The 24515-nt window shown below is 42.9% G+C and overlaps 1 protein-coding gene across 1 annotated transcript in view; it reads left to right on the top strand.

Annotated features, from left to right (window-relative positions):
* The window catches only part of LOC126215348 (charged multivesicular body protein 5), a 53394-nt gene extending 29286 nt beyond the window's left edge, over positions 1 to 24108 (top strand). Inside the window, exon 5 of the mRNA XM_049942034.1 lies at positions 23713 to 24108. Coding sequence (XP_049797991.1) covers positions 23713 to 23763 — 51 coding nt within the window. The 3' untranslated portion in view covers positions 23764 to 24108. The remainder of the gene's footprint in view (positions 1 to 23712) is intronic.
* Positions 24109 to 24515: the final 407 nt, after the last annotated feature.

Raw genomic sequence — 24515 nt, 5'->3', positions numbered from 1 at the left:
TCTCTACTTCGACTATCATCGGTTATTTTGCTCCCCAAATAGCAAAACTCTTTTACTACTTCAAGTGTCTCATTTCCTAATCTAATTCCCTCAGCATCACCCGATTTAATTTGACTACATTCCATTATCCTCGTTTTGCTTTTGTTGATGTTCATCTTATATCCTCCTTTCAACCCACTGTCCATTCCGTTCAACTGCTCTTCCAAGTCCTTTGCTGTCTCTGACAGAATTACAATGTCATCGGCGAACCTCAAAGTTTTTACTTCTTCTCCATGAATTTTAATACCTACTCCGAATTTTTCTTTTGTTTCCTTTACTGCTTGCTCAATATACAGATTGAGCAACATCGGGGAGAGGCTACAACCCTGTCTTACTCCCTTCCCAACCACTGCTTCCCTTTCATGTCCCTCGACTCTTATAACTGCTATCTGGTTTCTGTACAAATTGTAAATAGCCTTTCGCTCCCTGTATTTTACCCCTGCCACCTTTAGAATTTGAAAGAGAGTATTCCAGTCAACATTGTCAAAAGCTTTCTCTAAGTCTACAAATGCTAGAAACATAGGTTTGCCTTTTCTTAATCTTTCTTCTAAGATAAGTCGTAAGGTCAGTATTGCCTCACGTGTTCCAGTGTTTCTACGGAATCCAAACTGATCTTCCCCGAGGCTGGCTTCTACTAGTTTTTCCATTCGTCTGTAAAGAATTCGTGTTAGTATTTTGCAGCTGTGACTTATTAAACTGATTGTTCGGTAATTTTCACATCTGTCAACACCTGCTTTCTTTGGGATTGGAATTATTATGTTCTTCTTGAAGTCTGAGGGTATTTCACCTGTTTCATACATCTTGCTCACCAGATGGTAGTTTTTTTTCAGGGCTGGCTCTCCCAAGGCCGTCAGTAGTTCCAATGGAATGTTGCCTACTCCGGGGGCCTTGTTTGGACTCAGGTCTTTCAGTGCCCTGTCAAACTCTTCACGCAGTATCATATCTCCCATTTCATCTTCATCTACATCCTCTTCCATTTCCATAATATTGTCCTCAAGTATATCGCCCTTCTATAGACCCTCTGTATACTCCTTCCACCTTTCTGCTTTCCCTTCTTTGCTTAGAACTGGGTTTCCATCTGAGCTCTTGATATTTATACAAGTCGTTCTCTTATCTCCAAAGGTCTCTTTAATTTTCCTGTAGGCAGTATCTATCTTACCCCTAGTGAGATAGGCCTCTACATCCTTACATTTGTCCTCTAGCCATCCCTGCTTAGCCATTTTGCACTTCCTGTCAATCTCATTTTTGAGACGTTTGTATTCCTTTTTGCCTGCTTCATTTACTGCATTTTTATATTTTCTCCTTTCATCAATTAAATTCAATATTTCTTCTGTTACCCAAGGATTTCTACTAGCCCTCGTCTTTTTACCTACTTGATCCTCTGCTGCCTTCGCTACTTCATCCCTCAAAGCTACCCATTCTTCTTCTACTGTAGTTCTTTCCCCCATTCCTGTCAATTGCTCCCTTATGCTCTCCCTGAAACTCTGTACAACCTCTGGTTCTTTCAGTTTATTCAGGTCCCATCTCCTTAAATTCCCACCTTTTTGCAGTTTCTTCAGTTTTAATCTACAGGTCATAACCAATAGATTGTGGTCAGAGTCCACATCTGCCCCTGGAAATGTCTTACAATTTAAAACCTGGTTCCTAAATCTCTGTCTTACCATTATATAATCTATCTGATACCTTTTAGTATCTCCAGGGTTCTTCCATGTATACAACCTTGTTTCATGATTCTTAAACCAAGTGTTAGCTATGATTATGTTGTGCTCTGTGCAAAATTCTACCAGGCGGCTTCCTCTTTCATTTCTTAGCCCCAATCCATATTCACCTACTATGTTTCCTTCTCTCCCTTTTCCTACACTCGAATTCCAGTCACCCATGACTATTAAATTTTCGTCTCCCTTCACAATCTGAATAATTTCTTTTATTTCATCATACATTTCTTCAATTTCTTCGTCATCTGCAGAGCTAGTTGGCATATAAATTTGTAATACTGTAGTAGGTGTGGGCTTCGTATCTATCTTGGCCACAATAATGCGTTCACTATGCTGTTTGTAGTAGCTTACCCACATTCCTATTTTCCTAGTCATTATTAAACCTACTCCTGCATTACCCCTATTTGATTTTGTGTTTATAACCCTGTAATCACCTGACCAGAAGTCTTGTTCCTCCTGCCACCGAACTTCACTAATTCCCACTATATCTAACTTTAACCTATCCATTTCCCTTTTTAAATTTTCTAACCTACCTGCCCGATTAAGGGATCTGACATTCCACGCTCCTATCCGTAGAACGCCAGTTTTCTTTCTCCTGATAACGACATCCTCTTGAGTAGTCCCCGCCCGGAGATCCGAAGGGGGGACTATTTTACCTCCGGAATATTTTACCCAAGAGGACGCCATCATCATTTAATCATACAGTAAAGCTGCATGCCCTCAGGAAAAATTACGGCTGTAGTTCCCCCTTGCTTTCAGCCGTTCGCAGTACCAGCACAGCAAGGCCGTTTTGGTTATTGTTACAAGGCCACATCAGTCAATCATCCAGACTGTTGCCCTTGCAACTACTGAAAAGGCTGCGGCCCCTCTTCAGGAACCACACATTTGTCTGGCCTCTCAACAGATACCCCTCCGTTGTGGTTGCACCTACGGTATGGCTATCTGTATCGCTGAAGCACGCAAGCCTCCCCACCAACGGCAAGGTCCATGGTTCATTGGGGGGGGGGGGGGGGAATAGGTATGAAATACCAAAAACATGCCAGTAATCAGCACTTTGTGTTACATTAGCTGATTGAGTTCCAACAAACAGTTTAATGCAACACAAAATTCTTAAATCCACAATTAATTATTGACCATTGAAATTCATCAGTAATGTTGCACTTGTCCTGAAGAAGCAGTTTCTGTTACAGAAGTACAGCAGCTTTTGTTAGGAGGGAACAAGCTAATGGTCAAGCCATTATTAAAATGATTGTTTGATGTGGTGCAGGTAAATTAAAATGTTGTTGGGCAATGATAGAAGTGAAGCAGAGCTGAGAAAGTTCAAAAGAGGCGCAGCTTTCATGGAACGGTGAAGAAAAAGCAATGGAAGTAGCTATTAATTGAGTGTAGAACTGAGACAGAATATGTCTGTAATATTTTTAGAAATACACCCAGAAGCAATGTTGTCAGTTGAAAATTGACCAAGTATTTCATTTAAAACATTAGCCCAATGAAAATTTTTTAAGTAAACAATATCAGTTTGATGAGATATTGCTCTTGTATTTAAAGCACAGTACCCATAATTTAGTTCTTTACCATATGTGAAAAATAGGGTGATCAATTCGTAACACAACTGCCTGAAGGGATTTTTTTCCTCACAGCTGTTTTGGCAGGGAGTGTGTTTCCCATCCACTGCGAGACCTTTGTTTCTGTAGAAACCTTGTGCAGGTAGCACGTTTGTTAGGTTATGCAGTACTGTGTACTGAGCGAAAGCATTTCAAGTGAAATGATAAAATAAGAGTATTGTATTCATATACAATTCCTATGTGAGCACTGAATCAGCACATGCAGTAAGGATTTTATTTCAGGAGGAATTGCCTGCTCTTCATGTTCCTAATCGGAGTACGATTGATCGATTGATAAATAAATTTCAGGAAACAGGAAGTGTTCTTGAAAGGAAACCTACAAGTCACATAAATATTCACAGAAGACAAGGCACCACTGCGTAATCAAAAAATAGGATTGTGATGTGCTACTAGTGTGGAGAGAATAATAGGCCTCTTGTCCTTCCAGGAAAAAATTAACAACAGGGGATATGTGAGACGCATTTTGTGCCTTCCATCGCCTCCCCCTCCTCCTCCCCCCCTCCCCCCTCCCACCACACCCCCCACCCCCTCCCGTAATTAAGGGGCTTTGTTCCAGGTGAAATCTTGAAAGTTTTCAGTTTCTGTTTGTTTCATGTATTATTGCCTTATTTCTTGTTTATTCATTCATTTAAACAAAACACTGTGTGGCCATGACCATTTTTCAAGGATCTGAGCAGTCGAAGAAGGTAAGATTCACAAGTTATGTAGGAGGTGGGGATTCCAAGCTTTCAAAGCAGTTGAAGAAGAGAAGCTATATGGAGAAAATGTAACTATCACTAACCTGGAGTGCATAGGTCATGTACAAAAACGATTGGGTACGAGGCTGTGACGACTGAAAACTGCATACTAGAGAAAGAAATTGGAAGGTGGCAGAGGATTCAATGGTAATAATAGACTCACAGAATCCATCGTAGATAAAATGCAAAATTGTTATGGCATGGTATCACGCAAAAGTTTGTAGCATTGAAGAAGGAAAAGCTGTGGGCCCAATTTTGTTTCACTTCTCCTCAAAAGAAGGAAGTGATTCATGGTGCAAATACAACAGAGTACAGCAAAATTGTGAGAAATTGATTCACAAACTATCTGTACCTTTTGACATATTAGAGGTCCAAAGAAAAACTTTCAGAGGTTTGTCAGATGTAAGACTATTGAAGAATGCCTTTATGGCTGCACCCAGAATCCTAATGATTCCATCAGCGGTATAATCTGGGCCAGATTAAAATTAACATTTGTCAAGAAATTACTCCTATTTCTCATAGGGAATTTCAGAGTATAATGAGTAATTTCCCAAGCATGTGTCATAAATGCATGGACAACGGAAGGAGGCAGTTTAGTATCTCCTTGCTTAACATGCGTGATTAATTACTTTTCTTTTTAAGTGTTCATGTTAGGTATATTAGAAATAACAGGTGCGACAAACTGTACTGTGTTTACTATGGACCTCCCCTCACCCGCACATCAGGCACAACAGCTGACCTTGCCAGTTGGCTGCATGCCACAAAGCAGTTGTGTTAATGGTTGATTACCCTGTACTTGTTACAAGGCTGAAATGTTTGTTCAGTGCGAGTTCTTCCTGTATCCTTTCTAGTAGTTTCTGAACACGCATCACGTGTTTGAGCCTTGAGTGCCTAGTATATCCTATATATAGTAGACAACTAAATGATGGATGCTGTGTATTAGATACAAGGAAATATTCTCAGGATGTCTTAACAACTAAAGTTGAAACTACAGTGTATAAATGAGGCACTGGGAACCACAAGGGCCTAAAGCATATAATCATCAGTAGTGAGATTTTTGCATTTATTCATGCTTCCGACGTCTGTTGATCTTATGGTAAGTCAGGTTTATCTTTGCTGTAGACCCACGTTGTATGTATGAACATTCACATAAAGCTGTCTTACTGGTTCCTCTGATATGCACTTAAATGTGGGGTTGATGGTGGTGTGTTTCAGGCCCCTATGGTTCTCAGTGCCTCACATGTTTTTGTCTAAACACAGTGGAACAAAATTATTATAGTTATCCAATGTACCAGTTTTCTGCTGTCTTCTGTTGTAGCTGTAATTCACTGTCAATACAATGCATCAAAAATGATGAACATCAACGTATAACTATATGGAAATTCCTGGATTGAAAAATACATAAAATAAGGAAACGGCAACCATTCACGCATTGAGGACTGGTGCATGGTACATAGAAGCACTTAATAGAAAAGAATTAACACTAGCTTTCAAGCTCTTGTTCTTCTTCCAGTAAGAGTACACACATTCACAAAGACACCCAAATGTACGTGCGCGTGACAACAGTGAAAGTTGTTGCTTGTTGCTACCATGAGTGTATATATTTGGATCTCTCTCTCTGTGCGTGCGTGTGCACGCGCACGCGCATACTCTCCTACTAGAAAAAGAGCAGGCACTCGAAAGCTAGTGTTAACTCTTTAAATGTTTCTGTGTGCCATGCACCAGCCCCTTTATAAGCAAGTGAATGTCAACATATGCTATAAAGCAGTGATTCACAGTCCATGTAGCTCATTTGTTTGAATGTTCATTGAAGTAATACACATCGCAAATTTTGCTGCTGTCCTGTGTTTTCATGAATCTCATAAGAATTCATACTATACAGCTTCCCCAGGAAATGGCCTTAACCAGATGAAGCCAGTAATGGAGGAATCAGATCACTGCTTCTTTGTTAGCTAGTGTCTCTTACTAGGTTAAAAGTCACAATACTTAAGGATTATGATGTGAATTATATTTCATTATGCCCACTAAAGATTTTATTAACTGAAAGCAAAATGTGTCTGAGTTAAGATCTGCCATATTACGGCTTACAAAAAGACTAAGAGTATAACTGGGAATCATTTATATTACTGCTGGAAATGCACTCCTCAGCACACTTTTTTAAAACATTATTTATTTCTGATGGTGACTTCATGGAGTTGTAATATGAAATAGTAGCTAACTTGGAAGCAGTTTTGAAGAATTACCAAGTTACTCATGTCTATGAACATACTAAACTTGCGGTTAACTCCTGTTAAGCACAGTAGTATTTTTTATGAAGTCCCATTCTGTCACTAGTGTAAATCATTGAAGCAACAGTCATTTATGTGTGGTGTTTTTTTTTCTTTTTTTCTTTTTTTTTTTTTTTTTAAGCATTATCTTAGTCAATACAACTTTGACATTCTATTGTTTGTTGCTTCTCTTGAAGCAGTTTTCAAGTAACTCTGGACTGTTTTGCAGGAACTTCTGCCTGAAGAGCAGTATTTTTTGTAAAAATTGACTTATTTGTCTGATATTGAAAATGTTTGTAAAGAAGATATCATTGTCACTTTTTGCGAAGGTAAATGCAAGTTATGTTACACAGGTTCTATACCTAAAATAATCAGAACTCTCCAGCTGCATTTTTTGTTCCTGTTTATGAATTTCAGTAGATATGGATGAGAAGGTTTATACTAACTAGGTGTGAAGAGTGCAATAAGTCTGGCATAACTTTGTGTTTTTTACTGTAAGTCCTCTGTTTCACTGCCGGTTAGTATTTATATCGCTCAGTGTAGCATTCTAATTTTTATATGTAACATTTAGTACTTCTCTTAGCACATTACTCAAGATGGGCAGGGCTCAGAAAGATCACTTGAAACTTGTAGATCCAACAAGAAATGAAGAAGTACTTATTCTGACCACAAAAACACACAGATCATAACAGACACAACACTTTATTAAGTGTAGAACACTTGTACGAGAACACACTTGCCACGGAGTGGCTGCACTATTAGTTCGATAAATGTAGGCTGAATGTCGACATACGAATGTTAGCGAGGCTGGCCGGGTCCACTCTTTATCAGCCGCCGGCCAGCCAGCCAGTAGAGTTCCCAGAGGAGAGGCTGCATGCTCATCCGAGAGTGGTGGCGGCCTCTGCTGTGGTAGCATCTTCAGGCTCCTGTGGTGCAGCGTATGACTGTGTGTCCGGATTACGGGTGTGGAATCTACATGGGTCACTATGCCCATCCCCTATCGGTCACTGATCGTTGCTGCTTCCACGGGCACAGTGCGGGTGATGGGTATGTGTGGGTGGCTTCCAGTCCGTGGAAGCAAGATAGGAGAGCAACTCCTGGTCACCTTAGAATACAGGTGAAAGTGGCCAGTACAGGGAGTGCCCTGATGAACCCCTACCTGAGCAAGGGACAACAGGACTGGTAACAGGCAGTCCAAGCTGGGATTCCCTGCAGTGTCTGGCAGCAGTGGGAAGGTGGAGGTGACTCCGCCACAGATGGAGGTTGCGAGGGGCACCTCTACTGACTGGAATGGTGCCAGGTCCACCACTGGCAGCCGTGGACACTCAACCTCCTCAGGCAGAAGCACTGACGCAGGCAGAAGATGAGGCTGGAACACCAGTGGATAGGTGGCACCCAGCGACTGGGGCACCAGCGAAGGTAGTGATGTGGCCAGGATGGGAGGGAGTGTGTGTCTACCCAGACTCGGAGCTCATTTCGATGGTGCCGGACCTCCTGATCCCTAGTCCAGAGGGTGTAAACACTGTGGCCATTCAGACGCACAATGATTGCCGGTCACTAGAGCGGGTGCCAAACAAAACCACGTGCCCAGACTTCCGTGCCTGGTGGGAAACTCTGTACAGCAGAACATGATGGCGAGCGAGATTCCAGATGGAGCAGCACCTGTGACTGGTGCCTGTGGAGAAAGTCGGCAGTGTTAATGGGAACTAGTAGGAGTCGTCTGGTTGGCCATTGTAAAAGCCCTTAATGCTTCCTCTGTGGAAAATTCCTGCAGATATTTTTTCATCTGAGTCTGTGTGAACCATACGCTCTGCCTCCCCATTAGGTTGGGGGTGAAAGGAAGGGGAGCAAACATGGCCAATGCTTGACCGTGTACAGAAATCACAAAGTGCCATGGACTGGAAATGAGGTCCCTTGTCGGAAACGAGAGTAACTGGGAGTCCTCCCAGAGGAAAAATAGTGATTTCGGTAGTGACTGAGAAGCGCTAGACCGTGTACGGAAAACACAATAATGCATCACTGACAATCAGGTTAAACACGTCCAGAAATGGATCTTCAAATCTATATGGATGTGTTCCCAGGGCTACATAGCTACAGGCTATCGGGAGAATGAAGCCTTGTGAGCCATCTGTTGACTAGCACACTGGGGACAGTCTGCAACCAAATGCTACAGCTCCCTGTTAATGCCAGTCCAGTACATGCTTGCGAGTCAAGGCTTTGGTGCAGGAAACACACCAGCAACAGTCACGTAACAGCTGCAAGACCTTTTGTGGCAATCTTCCAGGAATAACTACCATGGGAGCCTTGTAGTCCATGGAGAGGAGGTGGACCCCATCTGAGACCGAGAGATGATGACACAACACATGAAGTAGTTATGAAATGGGTTATAATCCTGGCTCGGGGGATGAGACAGCCGAACCTGCTGGACAAGTGGCATGACCTGTTTTGAGGATGGATCACACGCAGTAGCCTCAGCGACCTGGGTACTAGTGATCAGAAACCCGTGTACCGCTTGGCGGCAGGTGATATCCAAATGAAAATATACGAACTTCTCTCAAACTCGAGAGCCAGGCCGACTGGCAGCCAGGATGAAGCATCTGCGTTTTCTTGGTACCTAGTGGGGCAAAAATGGATGTCGTAGTGGTATTTGGAGAGGTGCAAGACATACTGCTGTAGCCTGTGAGCCATCTTATTGGGGCCCCAGGCAGAAACTAACGGCTTTTGGTCCATAATGATTTGAAATTTGGCGCCATACAAGAAAACTTGAAATTTGATGACCTGATACACAATAGCTAGAACCACCTTCTCGACCTGATAGTAGTGGACCTATGCTGGACTGAGATTTTTGGATGGAAATACCAGTGGCCACTCTGAGGTGTCTATATTGCAATGGGCAAAGACTGCCCCTACACCATAGTGTGAGGTGCCCATAGCCAAAACCAATGCGTTGGTGGGATCAAAAGTAGCTACACATTGTGTCAACCTGAGACGATCCTTCAGCATGGTGATGGCTTGGTCACATGGTGGAGACCAGACAAAGGAACCAGACAAAGGTGGAAGTAGAGGGAGGGGGTGGTCAGTTGTGGACACCCTGGGAATGAATTGGTGTAATAGGCAGTTGTACCCAGGAAATCCTGCAGTTCTTGCAATGACAAGGGACAGGGCAGATCTGTAATGGCCCTGAGAAGAATCACCAGGAGTTGGATGCCCTGCCATGATACGGTGTGACGCAGATACTCGAGGAATGGTTGAAAAAATTTGGTCTTCTGCAAGTTGAAACTCAGACCCACAGCCAGGAGTTCGAAAAAAGGCCCAGAGATCTTACAGGTGGTTGCTCGTAGTACTTCCAGTAATGACACAGTGTCACCCAGGTAGTTGAAACAGTGTGGAGTAGTGGACATTCCAAATGAAAACGGAATGCTAGGAAGAAAAAGTAAGAGCAAATGCCAAAGCTGATATGCTGACTAAAGGAGTGCTGTGACGAAAGATTAAAAATTTTTAAAAAAATGCTTTTAAATCAAGTAACTGAGTAAAAATAACTAACAAAATCATTGCAATAACAATTTTAAAAAAGTTTTGAAGCACCTACCAAAATTTGGATCCATAACCCTCTGCACATTACAGATGTGCATTGAACACTATGCTAAAATGACACTCTAATTAGGACTGTCTATTTTAAGGCTCTGTAACATAACACGAAATTATAAAGTTTACATTTGTTGATTACCTATAAATGATAGTCCACTGGGGTGAATGGCAACAGGTTGGGATATCTGGGACCCTAATCTACATCACTATACAGATGGTTTCGAAAAGTTGATCCCACCTGTGGGGACCTCTTCCTGTATGCAACTATCACAGTACCAATTGCAGTTTGCCTATTTTAATGGATTCCACGGTCAACAAAAATTTTATTTTCCATTTTTTGTGTAATGATTGACAAATTTAAAATGTGTCACAATCTGCTCATTAAGAGAAATCATCTTATATTAAAAGTTTAAGGCAATAATGTGAATGTTATAGTTAGAAACTGTGTTGGTCTTGACGCAGCGTAATTGATGGCGCACAAATACCTAGACTTTATTCATCCACTATTTGAGAATTGTAGCACTTAGAGACTTTCAACAAACATTAGATGTAATTTCAAACCTGTATGATAAAAAAGGATGAAATGAAAAATTTTTCTCAGTTAAAACATTTTTACTGTTCATTCAGTAAAACTTCAACATCAGGCATGACATTTTAATTTATTACTTTACCACATACTCTATTTGTAATACAGTTTGCAGACAGTATTCATATATATCACTGAGTATACCTACAAAATTATAACAGTGTACGACATATAGTTAAGCAGGTTTGATGTCATAAACACTTAGATGCGTGAAAAATTAGCTTTTGCTTAAAATGGAGTGCAAATTACCCAGACTATATCTGTCCAGCGTTTCATAATAAGAACACTTAGACTGTTTCAAGCTTAAGGTGAAATACTTGACAAAACTCATTTGTAAAGCTCTTAGAGTTGGTGGTCATATGAGCATGAGGTGTGCTTGGTTATGTGTATGAATGGTGGTATGTGTTTCTCTTTTGCTGATGAAGGTTGTGGCCCAAAGCTTTATGTGTCTTTTAATTGTGCCTGTCCGCAACTTATTGTGTCTTTTTACGGCAAGTAGCAATCATCTTTTCCTACATTGTTGATATTCCTACCTGGAGTTTTCATTGTTTGATGAAGAGTACTTGTCAGGCAAGAAGGTACAAATGACAAGTACTCTTCATTGACATGTGCAGATATTGCAGTCTTACTGCTTGTATTTATGAGTCCATGGAGCTTCAATACTAATCCTGATGATGGTCAGGTAGTGATTGAAACCAATTTGCAACAGAAATAAAGACGTCTATTTCGTCGACCAGTGGTGACCCTCCTTTGTTGATAACACTGACACGGCGGTTGTGATGCATGCAGTGCCTGATGAAGTCCTCATTCGAGCTACTTTTATTTACTCTTCAAAATTATTTACTCTTCTAAATTTCCTCGTGTTTCTTCCTTAAAGAACCCCAGTGGTCGATAATTAAACCCAGATTTGAGTGTAAGGACTTTCAAGTTCGTGATATTTAGTAATCACTAATGGCACTGCAGTAGATCTGCCACCAGAGCCTTGTAGTTTTCTACCAAAGTTCTTCCAAGGAAGTTGTAGTACACGTATTGGAAGGTACTTTTGTGCAGAGAACGATAACTGAAGTAAACACGCACGAGGACAAGGTTTGCATACGCTTGGCAGCTGTGAGGGGACAGAAACCTTTCACATTGCCAAGGCTTACAAAGTATTGCTGCAAACAACAGTGAGTAAGATTGTATCACCACTGAAGTGGGGCCCATGTAGCAGTTTGCCTCAGTGTGTTAATCGCTGTCCAGCCCTGTTCCTGGCAAGATGTACGGAAGAAGACGAAACTTGATTAGCTGCTGGAGATTACTGGAAGGGAGAATGGTTCAAAACTAGGCCACCTTCTGTTGTGATTCTGCAAACAGATATCTTGTGAAACTTGGCTTGCTCTGTTCCTCCACGAGATCCATATCACTGTAGACAACAGTGCTCAGGTTGATTCAGTGTTCCGTCACTTCAGGAAGACATTTGACGACAACTCGCTCTGCCGTTTAGTGAAAAACATAGTTTTTTTTGAGTATTGGACCAGGTTTTCCTGTGGATTAAAGACTTCTTTGTAGATAGAACTAAACATGCTACTCTTAACATTGCTCTTAACGGAACAAAATTGACAGACACAAAGATAATTTCTGAAGTACCCCAAGGAAGTGAAATACGACTGTTACTGCTGTTTACAGTGTATATAAATGATCTATTAGAAAGTGTTGGAAGCTCTTTAAGACAGTTTGCAGGTGATGTGGTTGTCTATAAGAAAGTAGCAATGCCATAAGACATTACCTATTTGCAGAGTGAGCTGCAGAGAATTGATGAATGGTGCAGGCTCCAGCAGTTGAACCTGAACATAAATAAATGTAACATATCGCAGGTACATAGAAAAAGAAATCCGCTACATACAGCTAGTGAATTTCTACACTATTGATGACAAATTTCTGTAAACAATATCTACCATAAAATATGTAGAAAGATGGTGTGGAAAACCACATGAAACAAATTATAGGAAAAGCAGATGCTAGATTTAGATCATAGGAAGAATAGTCTTAAGGAAATGTAACTCATCCACAAAGGAAGTGGCTACCATGATGCTCATTCAACTGGTTCTTGGTCATTGCTCGTCAGTCTGGCATCATTACCACATACAACTGATTGGGGGGAGTGTGATATAATAGAGGGAAACATTCCACGTGGGAAAAATATATCTAAAAATAAAGATGATGTGACTTACCAAACGAAAGTGCTGGCACATCGATAGACACACAAACAAACACAAACATACACACAAAATTCAAGCTTTCGCAACAAACTGTTGCCTCATCAGGAAAGAGGGAAGGAGAGGGAAAGACGAAAGGATGTGGATTTTAAGGGAGAGGGTAAGGAGTCATTCCAATCCCGGGAGCGGAAAGACTTACCTTAGGGGGAAAAAAGGACGGGTATACACTCGCACACACACACATATCCATCCACACATATACAGACACAAGCAGACATATTTAAAGACAAATAGTTAGGGCAGAGATGTAAGTCGAGGCAGAAGTGCAGAGGCAAAGATGTTGTTGAATGACAGGTGAGGTGTGAGTGGCGGCAACTTGAAATTAGCGGAGATTGAGGCCTGGTGGATAACGGGAAGAGAGGATTTATTGAAGAGCAAGTTCCCATCTCCGGAGTTGGGATAGGTTGGTGTTAGTGGGAAGTATCCAGATAACCCGGACGGTGTAACACTGTGCCAAGATGTGCTGGCCGTGCACCAAGGCATGTTTAGCCACAGGGTGATCCTCATTACCAACAAACACTGTCTGCCTGTGTCCATTCATGCGAATGGACAGTTTGTTGCTGGTCATTCCCACATAGAATGCGTCACAGTGTAGGCAGGTCAGTTGGTAGATCACGTGGGTGCTTTCACACGTGGCTCTGCCTTTGATCGTGTACACCTTCCGGGTTACAGGACTGGAGTAGGTGGTGGTGGGAGGGTGCATGGGACAGGTTTTACACCGGGGGCGGTTACAAGGGTAGGAGCCAGAGGGTAGGGAAGGTGGTTTGGGGATTTCATAGGGATGAACTAAGAGGTTACGAAGGTTAGGTGGACGGCGGAAAGACACTCTTGGTGGAGTGGGGAGGATTTCATGAAGGATGGATCTCATTTCAGGGCAGGATTTGAGGAAGTCGTATCCCTGCTGGAGAGCCACATTCAGAATCTGATCCAGTCCCGGAAAGTATCCTGTCACAAGTGGGGCACTTCTGTGGTTCTTCTGTGGGAGGTTCTGGGTTTGAGAGGATGAGGAAGTGGCTCTGGTTATTTGTTTCTCTACCAGGTCGGGAGGGTAGTTGTGGGATGCGAAAGCTGTTGTCAAGGTTGTTGGTGTAATGCTTCAGGGATTCCGGACTGGAGCAGATTTGTTTGCCACGAAGACCTAGGCTGTAGGGAAGGGACCGTTTGATGTGGAATGGGTGGCAGCTGTCGTAATGGAGGTACTGTTGCCTGTTGGTGGGTTTGATGTGGATGGACGTGTGAAGCTGGCCATTGGACAGGTGGAGGTCAACATCAAGGAAAGTGGCATGGGATTTGGAGTAGGACCAGGTGAATCTGATGGAACCAAAGGAGTTGAGGTTGGAGAGGAAATTCTGGAGTTCTTCTTCACTGTGAGTCCAGATCATGAAGATGTCATCAATAAATCTGTACCAAACTTTGGGTTGGCAGGCCTGGGTAACCAAGAAGGCGTCCTCTAAGCGACCCATGAATAGGTTGGCGTACGAAGGGGCCATTCTGGTACCCATGGCTGTTCCCTTTAATTGTTGGTATGTCTGGCCTTCAAAAGTGAAGAAGTTGTGGGTCAGGATGAAGCTGGCTAAGGTAATGAGGAAAGAGGTTTTAGGTAGGGTGGCAGGTGATCGGCGTGAAAGGAAGTGCTCCATCGCAGCGAGGCCCTGGACGTGCGGGATATTTGTGTATAAGGAAGTGGCATCAATGGTTACAAGGATGGTTTCTGGGGGTAACGGATTGGGTAAGGATTCCAGGCATTCGAGAAAGTGGTTGGTGTCTTTGATGAAGGATGGGAGACTGCACGTAATGGGTTGAAGGTGTTGATCTACGTAGGCAGAGATACGTTCTGTGGGGGCTTGGTAACCAGCTACAATGGGGCGGCCGGGATGATTGGGTTTGTGAATTTTAGGAAGAAGGTAGAAGGTAGGGGTGCGGGGTGTCGGTGGGGTCAGGAGGTTGATGGAGTCAGGTGAAAGGTTTTGTAGGGGGCCTAAGGTTCTGAGGATTCCTTGAAGCTCCGCCTGGACATCAGGAATGGGATTACCTTGGCAAACTTTGTATGTGGTGTTGTCTGAAAGCTGACGCAGTCCCTCAGCCACATACTCCCGACGATCAAGTACCACGGTCGTGGAACCCTTGTCCGCCGGAAGAATGACGATGGACCGGTCAGCCTTCAGATCACGGATAGCCTGGGCTTCAGCAGTGGTGATGTTGGGAGTAGGATTAAGGTTTTTTAAGAAGGATTGAGAGGCAAGGCTGGAAGTCAGAAATTCCTGGAAGGTTTGGAGAGGGTGATTTTGAGGAAGAGGAGGTGGGTCCCGCTGTGACGGAGGACGGAACTGTTCCAGGCAGGGTTCAATTTGGATAGTGTCTTGGGGAGTTGGATCATTAGGGGTAGGATTAGGATCATTTTTCTTCGTGGCAAAGTGATACTTCCAGCAGAGAGTACGAGTGTAGGACAGTAAATCTTTGACGAGGGCTGTTTGGTTGAATCTGGGAGTGGGGCTGAAGGTGAGGCCTTTGGATAGGACAGAGGTTTCAGATTGGGAGAGAGGTTTGGAGGAAAGGTTAACTACTGAATTAGGGTGTTGTGGTGCCAGATTGTGTTGATTGGAATTTTGAGGTTTTGGAGGGAGTGGAGCTGGAAGTGGGAGACTGAGTAGATGGGAGAGACTGGGTTTGTGTGCAATGAGAGGTGGTTGAGGTTTGCTGGAAAGGTTGTGAAGGGTGAGCGAGTTTCCTTTCCGGAGGTGGGAAACCAGGAGATTGGATAGTTTTTTGAGGTGAAGGGTGGCATGCTGTTCTTTCATTTTCATTTCAACCTCATGTTACACTTTCCACCTTCTAATACCATGTCACCCTCACAACACCCCCACAACGACCCCATTAAGTTTTATTTACATTCCCTCTGCAAATATGCCTTCACCCTAGCCAGATTACGCTCGCATATTTTATTTTCTCAGGCTTGTCTGACATTTGGCATTACCCCCAAAGGCCTCACACTTAAAGTTCCCATCTCTGGCTGCAACCCTTCTTTCCATCAGTCCCTATACCAGTTCCAAACTGAACAATCCATTGCCCTCACCCACCTAATCCTTCACCTACACATCAACTCAGCCAATGAACACACCCGTCAACTCCTATCCTTAATAAAAGTCCTCAATCTTTCCTCTCCCACATCCACACCAGCTATTCAGAGCATACTCCTACAGGCCAACCGCAAATCAGAACAGCATGCCACCCTTCACCTCAAAAAAACTATCCAATCTCCTGGTTTCCCACCTCCGGAAAGGCAACTCACTCACCCTTCACAACCTTTCCAGCAAACCTCAACCACCTCTCATTGCACACAAACCCAGTCTCTCCCATCTACTCAGTCTCCCACTTCCAGCTCCACTCCCTCCAAAACCTCAAAATTCCAATCAACACAATCGGGCACCACAACACCCTAATACAGTAGTTAACCTTTGCTCCAAACCTCTCTCCCAATCTGAAACCTCTGTCCTATCCAAAGGCCTCACCTTCAGCCCCACTCCCAGATTCAACCAAACAGCCCTCATCAAAGATTTACTGTCCTACACTCGTACTCTCTGCTGGAAGTATCACTTTGCCACGAAGAAAAATGATCCTAATCCTACCCCTAATGATCCAACTCCCCAAGACACTATCCAAATTGAACCCTGCCTGGAACAGTTCCGTCCTCCGTCACAGCGGGACCCACCTCCTCTTCCTCAAAATCACCCTCTCCAAACCTTCCAGGAATTTCTGACTTCCAGCCTTGCCTCTCAATCCTTCTTAAAAAACCTTAATCCTACTCCCAACATCACCACTGCTGAAGCCCAGGCTATCCGTGATCTGAAGGCTGACCGGTCCATCGTCATTCTTCCGGCGGACAAGGGTTCCACGACCGTGGTACTTGATCGTCGGGAGTATGTGGCTGAGGGACTGCGTCAGCTTTCAGACAACACCACATACAAAGTTTGCCAAGGTAATCCCATTCCTGATGTCCAGGCGGAGCTTCAAGGAATCCTCAGAACCTTAGGCTCCCTACAAAACCTTTCACCTGACTCCATCAACCTCCTGACCCCACCGACACCCCGCACCCCTACCTTCTACCTTCTTCCTAAAATTCACAAACCCAATCATCCCGGCCGCCCCATTGTAGCTGGTTACCAAGCTCCCACAGAACGTATCTCTGCCTACGTAGATCAACACCTTCAACCCACTACGTGCAGTCTCCCATCCTTCATCAAAGACACCAACCACTTTCTCGAACGCCTGGAATCCTTACCCAATCCGTTACCCCCAGAAACCATCCTTGTAACCATTGATGCCACTTCCTTATACACAAATATCCCGCACGTCCAGGGCCTCGCTGCGATGGAGCACTTCCTTTCACGCCGATCACCTGCCACCCTACCTAAAACCTCTTTCCTCATTACCTTAGCCAGCTTCATCCTGACCCACAACTTCTTCACTTTTGAAGGCCAGACATACCAACAATTAAAGGGAACAGCCATGGGTACCAGGATGGCCCCTTCGTACGCCAACCTATTCATGGGTCGCTTAGAGGACGCCTTCTTGGTTACCCAGGCCTGCCAACCCAAAGTTTGGTACAGATTTATTGATGACATCTTCATGATCTGGACTCACAGTGAAGAAGAACTCCAGAATTTCCTCTCCAACCTCAACTCCTTTGGTTCCATCAGATTCACCTGGTCCTACTCCAAATCCCATGCCACTTTCCTTGATGTTGACCTCCACCTGTCCAATGGCCAGCTTCACATGTCCGTCCACATCAAACCCACCAACAAGCAACAGTACCTCCATTACGACAGCTGCCACCCATTCCACATCAAACGGTCCCTTCCCTACAGCTTAGGTCTTCGTGGCAAACGAATCTGCTCCAGTCCGGAATCCCTGAAGCATTACACCAACAACCTTGACAACAGCTTTCGCATCCCGCAACTACCCTCCCGACCTGGTAGAGAAACAAATAACCAGAGCCACTTCCTCATCCTCTCAAACCCAGAACCTCCCACAGAAGAACCACAGAAGTGCCCCACTTGTGACAGGATACTTTCCGGGACTGGATCAGATTCTGAATGTGGCTCTCCAGCAGGTATACGACTTCCTCAAATCCTGCCCTGAAATGAGATCCATCCTTCATGAAATCCTCCCCACTCCACCAAGAGTGTCTTTCCGCCGTCCACCTAACCTTCGTAACCTCTTCGTTCATCCCTATGAAATCCCCAAACCACCTTCCCTACCCTCTGGCTCCTACCCTTGTAACCGCCCCCGGTGTAAAACCTGTCCCATGCACCCTCCCACCACCACCTACTCCAGTCCTGTAACCCGGAAGGTGTACACGATCAAAGGCAGAGCCACGTGTGAAAGCACCCACGTGATCTACCAACTGACCTGCCTACACTGTGACGCATTCTATGTGGGAATGACCAGCAACAAACTGTCCATTCGCATGAATGGACACAGGCAGACAGTGTTTGTTGGTAATGAGGATCGCCCTGTGGCTAAACATGCCTTGGTGCACGGCCAGCACATCTTGGCACAGTGTTACACCGTCCGGGTTATCTGGATACTTCCCACTAACACCAACCTATCCCAACTCCGGAGATGGGAACTTGCTCTTCAATAAATCCTCTCTTCCCGTTATCCACCAGGCCTCAATCTCCGCCAATTTCAAGTTGCCGCCACTCACACCTCACCTGTCATTCAACAACATCTTTGCCTCTGCACTTCTGCCTCGACTGACATCTCTGCCCTAACTCTTTGTCTTTAAATATGTCTGCTTGTGTCTGTATATGTGTGGATGGATATGTGTGTGTGTGTGCGAGTGTATACCCGTCCTTTTTTCCCCCTAAGGTAAGTCTTTCCGCTCCCGGGATTGGAATGACTCCTTACCCTCTCCCTTAAAATCCACATCCTTTCGTCTTTCCCTCTCCTTCCCTCTTTCCTGATGAGGCAACAGTTTGTTGCGAAAGGATATCAATAATAAAAAGGATATCAATAATAAAATATGACGACGACATTGCCATCCTTGGTCAAAGGGAGGGGAAATTACAGGCCCTGTTGAGAATAATGAAACCTACTGAGCACACGGTATCCCAAAGATGAAAGTAGTTAGGAGTAGCAAAAATGAGATTAAATAAATTGAACATAAAAATTTGGTACCCTGTAGTAGGTAAAGCAAAGGAATTTTGATACCTTTGAAGCAAAGTGACACATGACAGACAAAGGAGGAGGACAAACAGTATCAGACATTGGTCTTAATTTGAGGAGGAAATTTCCGAGAATATACGAGGTGTGGCAATAAAGAAACTGGACTGGTTGTTGTGCATATTTCTAGCTGTATTGATGACAGAAAGGAGAGTGGGGAATAACCTTGGGACTCCCATGACGCGTGTGCAAAATTTCACGCTGCTGTTGTGGTTAGTCTGGCTGTGAACCTTCTTAGAAACAGGCCGTGTGCCTGAGCTCTGTCAGAATTATGCTATGCTCCAAAGTGAACAACATGTTAACATCAAATTCCTCACAAAACTTGGAAAATCAGCCACAGAAACTTAAGATTTGTTGAAACACGTTTATGGTTATCAGTGTCTATCTCGTACACAAGTTTTCAAGTGAGTTAAGAAGTTCAAGGACAGTAGGGAAGACATTGAAGATACAAAATTGGGCCATTCTTCCACTTGGAAGGTGGTCAGTAGAATTGTTTGAGAAGACCACTGCCTGGGCATTCCAGCAATTTCAGAACTTGCCTGCATCAATGAGGAAACTGTTAGACAGACTTTTTATGATGATTTGGGCACAACAAAGGTTTGGTGACAGTTGTCGTTTTCTTCATTGATTAGAGGCCTGCAGGTCAGTCAGTCAGTCAAGCTTATTATGTAACTGTTCTGAAGACCCTACATGAATGTGTGTGACCAAGGAGACCATACCTGTGGAAGAATCGCCCCAGGGTTCCTCATCAGGACAATGTGCCATTTTGTAACGGATGTCTGTGAAGAGGTTGTTGGCAAAAAACAACATTCCAGTGATGGAACATCCAATGTATTCACCTGATTTAGAACTGTGCAACTTCTTTCTCTTCCCAGAACTGAAATCCATACTCAAAAGAACAAGATTAGAGTCTGTGGATGCAACTAAGGAAAATTCGACGAGACTCCTCAACAGCATAACGGGAAAAGATTTGCAGCACTGCTTCCAACAATGGCAAATTCACAAGGAGCAGTGCAGCGATCTGGGAGCAGAATACATTGAATGAGACGTTTCAGTTGTGTAAGCTTTTTCAATAAACAGTTAGAGTGTGAGTTCGGTTTCTTTATTGTCACACCTCGTCCATTTGTAGTACAGCATTGTATGGAATTATCACAGACTATGGGAAAATTGGAAAAGAAGAGAATCACAGCATTTGAGATATGATGCTGTAGAAGGGTGTTGAAAACTAGCTGGGCGGATAAGAAATGAGAAGGTCCCCACTGGATCAACAAGGTGGCTGGAATATACCGAACAGATAACTGAGGCCACTGGGTGCAAATGTTACTCTGAGATGAAGAGGGTGGTAGAGGAGGGGAAGGTATGGAAGGCTACGTTGACACAGTTTGAAGGCTGATGCTACGCTGTGTGCCTTAATCTCACCTCTCGTATCATACTACGCGACAGACCCAGCATTGCCTGGTTATTAATTTCCCCAATTTTCTTTTAGAAACGAAAACAAAAAGTGAACTTTCTTTATTGTGTAATATCGAGAAAATTTCATTTTCATGCATCCGTGAAAACACCTTTGAAGTTATGAAATATTTGTATAAAGAAATATGTATAATAAACAAATGTATAAGCACGGCATCCAAATTTTTTGTAACCATCCCTGTGCCATGCCTCTTCTTAGCTCTATAGCTGACTATTGTTTTCTTCTAGAGCCATCTGCACTTCGCAGCTGAAAACTTTCAAAAGCGCTGCCAGGTGTTGGGATTTCCTTAAGCTGACTTGACTGTAGGAGTGTCTTAGTAATAAAGAATAGATGTATTAAAACATTTTTTTCACACATTTAATTGTTTATGACATTGTCTCTCTTGAACTGTTTGTAGTATAATGATATATTTGTATATGAACATTCAGTTGCATATGTGGATACTGTCTGCAAAATGTGTTGTGAATAGTTGGTCGCCATGCGCAGTGTGGCAGGTTTTCACACATCTCAGTGTTTATGATGTCATATCTCCTGAACGGTGTGTGATACCACGATCTAGCGGCGTATGTGGAAACTGTCTGCGAAATTTATTGCAAATAGTTAAATAGTTAGTTGCACAGAAATACACGCTCGCGCGACACCCCCCCCCCCCCCCCCCCACACACACACACACACACACACACACACCCCTCCCAAACCACTGGACTGATTTCAACCATACTTGGTACACATCTTCCATACTGTCAGGCAACAATTCAACAATTGCTGTGGGGGTAAGAGCCACCTACCTATCATAATTCAGGAGATAAAAAACTGAGATGCATGGAAAACCGCTGCATCATGCATGACGTACATACATTCGTGCTGTATTCATTGTACATGGTGATTATAATTAAAGTTAAACTTTCAAAACGCTGTAGAAATAACACCACTGATCAGAATGACGTAAAATTGCAATGGAATATTATCAGAAAAGGGGAAAAAGCATGGCAGAAAAAAAAAGTGTGGAAATTGATCAATATATGGCGATGGTGCCAGATTACATAGATGAAGACATCTGTCATGCACACGACCAATTGAAGTTGGTATAAACACGCTGGGTACATATCTTTTCCTCCTTTTGCATCTGCGACACTCACCATGACTGTGTCAGTGCGGGATTGTGTTTGCTTCTAAAGCTTTACTACAGGAATGATGACTGTGCACATGTCGTTCTGCAGAAGTTCCGTACATTGAAGGGTTTGAAAAAAGGCGTTGGTCCAATGACTGCCATGGGTCTGGAGAAAATGATTCAGAAATTCGAAAAGGCAGGTTCTTTTGGTGTGCAACCTGGTAGAGGGAGGAAACAAACTGATTCGACGCCAATGGAAGCAGTGACCACAGCAATGCAGGACGAGAAGGGTGCTGGAGTGCAAACATGCAGTGCACGGAGACTTGCCCAAACATTGGACATACCCGTGAACATGGTGCATAAAATCCTATGAAACATTTTTCTTTCCTATCCATTCAGAATTACCCATGTGCACGAGTTGCTTTCTATTGATGTGCCAGCAAGAGAGACCTGTGCTTTAGAATTTCTTGCTTGCATGGAAGTGGACAATGATTAGCTGTGGAAGATTCTGTGGACAGACGAAGGCCACTTTCATCTGACAGGTATGTCAATACACAGAATTGTCGAATATGGGCAACAGAAAATCCACACACAAATCATCCAGTACCACTTCATCCTGAAAAGGTCACTGTGTGGTGCGGGTTTATGGCATCATTTATCATAGAGCCATATTTTTTCAAAGAGACAGGTGCTTCTCGTCCTGTTACCTGTACCATCACTGGTAAGCGCTATGAGTGCCTTTTGCGCAACCACGTCATTCCAGCTCTCCAACAGCATGGATGTGTGGATGGGATCATTTTTATGCACGATGGTGCACCTCTGCACATTGCATATCCAGTTAAGCAGCTGCTGAAGTGCCATTTTGGAAATGCTAGAATTATCATCTGCCATTTCCCTTCAGTCTGGCCGTCCCAATCACCTGATCTTAATCCAAGTGACTTCTGGCTGTGGGTCTGTCTGAAAGATGTTGTGTTCAGTGTTCAGATTGCAAACTTAGCTGCATTGAAGGCACGCATTGCACAACATATTCTGAATGTGACCCCAGAAACACTTCGATCAGTTGTGGAACATGCTGTTTCTCGTTTTCAACTTGTTGAAGAAAATGGTGGACAGCATATTGAACATGTTTTGCGCCAGTCATGCGGAAATTAATAATCCAATTTGATTTTGATTTATGCTTTTTATGCGGTTTTTGGCCTCAGGAGAATTAAAAACCGATGTGATGGATGCTTTTTATGCAGCTTTTGGCCTCGGACAATTTAAAACTGATGTGAATGATGCTTTTTATGCAGCTTTTGACCTCAGGACAATTAAAAACAGATTTTTTTCATATGATGTGATATGACCTTGCTGTGGTGGATGGGATTACGTAACTAACAGTATCACACCTGTACACCCATGCACACTGAGTAGAACAGTTTGGTTAGTGTCAAATGTATGCCTTAGGCATTGTTGTGTGATTCATTTGTCATTTGTAGTCGACCACTATTGTACTATGATGCTTACAGCGCCGTCTATTGCTACATTTGTAACTATTTATTTTTCTTCTGCCATACTTTTTCCCTCCTCCTCCGATAATATTCCGTTGCACTTTGACATCGTTCTGACCAGTGACGTTACTTTTACAGTGGTTTGAAACCTTAACTTTAATTAGAATCACCCTGTATATTTCATGTATTGGATATTTACACACTATGCATGTAAATACATCCATTTTTATAATCTGTATGGATATTTGGATTTCCTAAATGAGGTATACAATGACTACAGCACAAACATTTCTTAAATACCACCGCTTCCATTTTTCATATCAGATTAAATAAGATCACGATGGTGTCAGACAATATTTGAGTGTTGAACTTGATACTGATAAAATAGGATTATTCTACCGGATACTGATAAAATAGAATTATTCTACAAAAGAGGCTGCTTACAAATCACTTGTGTGTCCCATTTTAGAATATTGCTTAAGGGTGTCAACAATACATGATGATTGTACCTCACAAATACATCTTATTTAGAAATACTGTTTTTCAATTCTGAATGACTGCTTTTCTTTACCACCTGTGACAAAAATTCCATTCTTTTTTCAGGATGGTGTACCTGTGGATGAATTTGGTCTGCCTCAGATACCTGCATCATAACTTTGTGATGTCACTTGTAAACTCTGCACGTTACTTCCAAAAGAACATATGAACGTTTCTTGATATGTGAGACAGCCATAATGATCGTTACAATTAAGCATTATCAGCCACTCTGAATTTGTTCATGTGGTGATGCCTCCTGCTAAATATCAGAAAGTATAGTTGCTTGTTCTAACCATAAATTAAAGAGCATTTTGATGTGATGATGGTTACAAGCTATGAAATAAGACACAACTTTTATTTTGTACACCTTTTCTTTGGAAGTGAGAATCTTGAAGGATTGTGTACATTTTGAAACTGCTATTTACCTGAAGGTATTCTTTTAATCAAAAGTAATTGTAGTCATTATTGTTTTGTTATTTTGCTATATATTTTATTCTTTGTATAAACTAACATCTGTATTTTAAACATTTCTGTATTAGTTATTAAGCGTGCTTTCACACAGACGTTAAATATCCGTTGTTACCTGCCAATATGATTCACAAAATAATTAAGGTTTGTCATTAAGAATGTCACCTATCCATTAAGGGAATGTTCTAAAAATCAAGTGACTATGCAGCCTGAATGGATATCTGATTAGCCAAGGTAAGGAACCTACACATTTTGGAATCCGAACAGTGAATTTTTGAATGTGGTTCTGTTTTTATTGGACTTTTACTGATAACATCAACATATTTATAAATGAAGGAAATCTGAGAAAAAGGACACGGTTGTCATGTTTTTGTTGATATAATGTGATGCCACATGAGATC

The sequence above is a fragment of the Schistocerca nitens genome, chromosome 12, assembly GCF_023898315.1.
Source record: "Schistocerca nitens isolate TAMUIC-IGC-003100 chromosome 12, iqSchNite1.1, whole genome shotgun sequence".
Classification (NCBI taxonomy): Eukaryota; Metazoa; Arthropoda; class Insecta; order Orthoptera; family Acrididae; genus Schistocerca; species Schistocerca nitens.
Note: the sequence above shows the minus strand (reverse complement) of the source record. Positions and strands in the feature narration are given on the sequence as shown.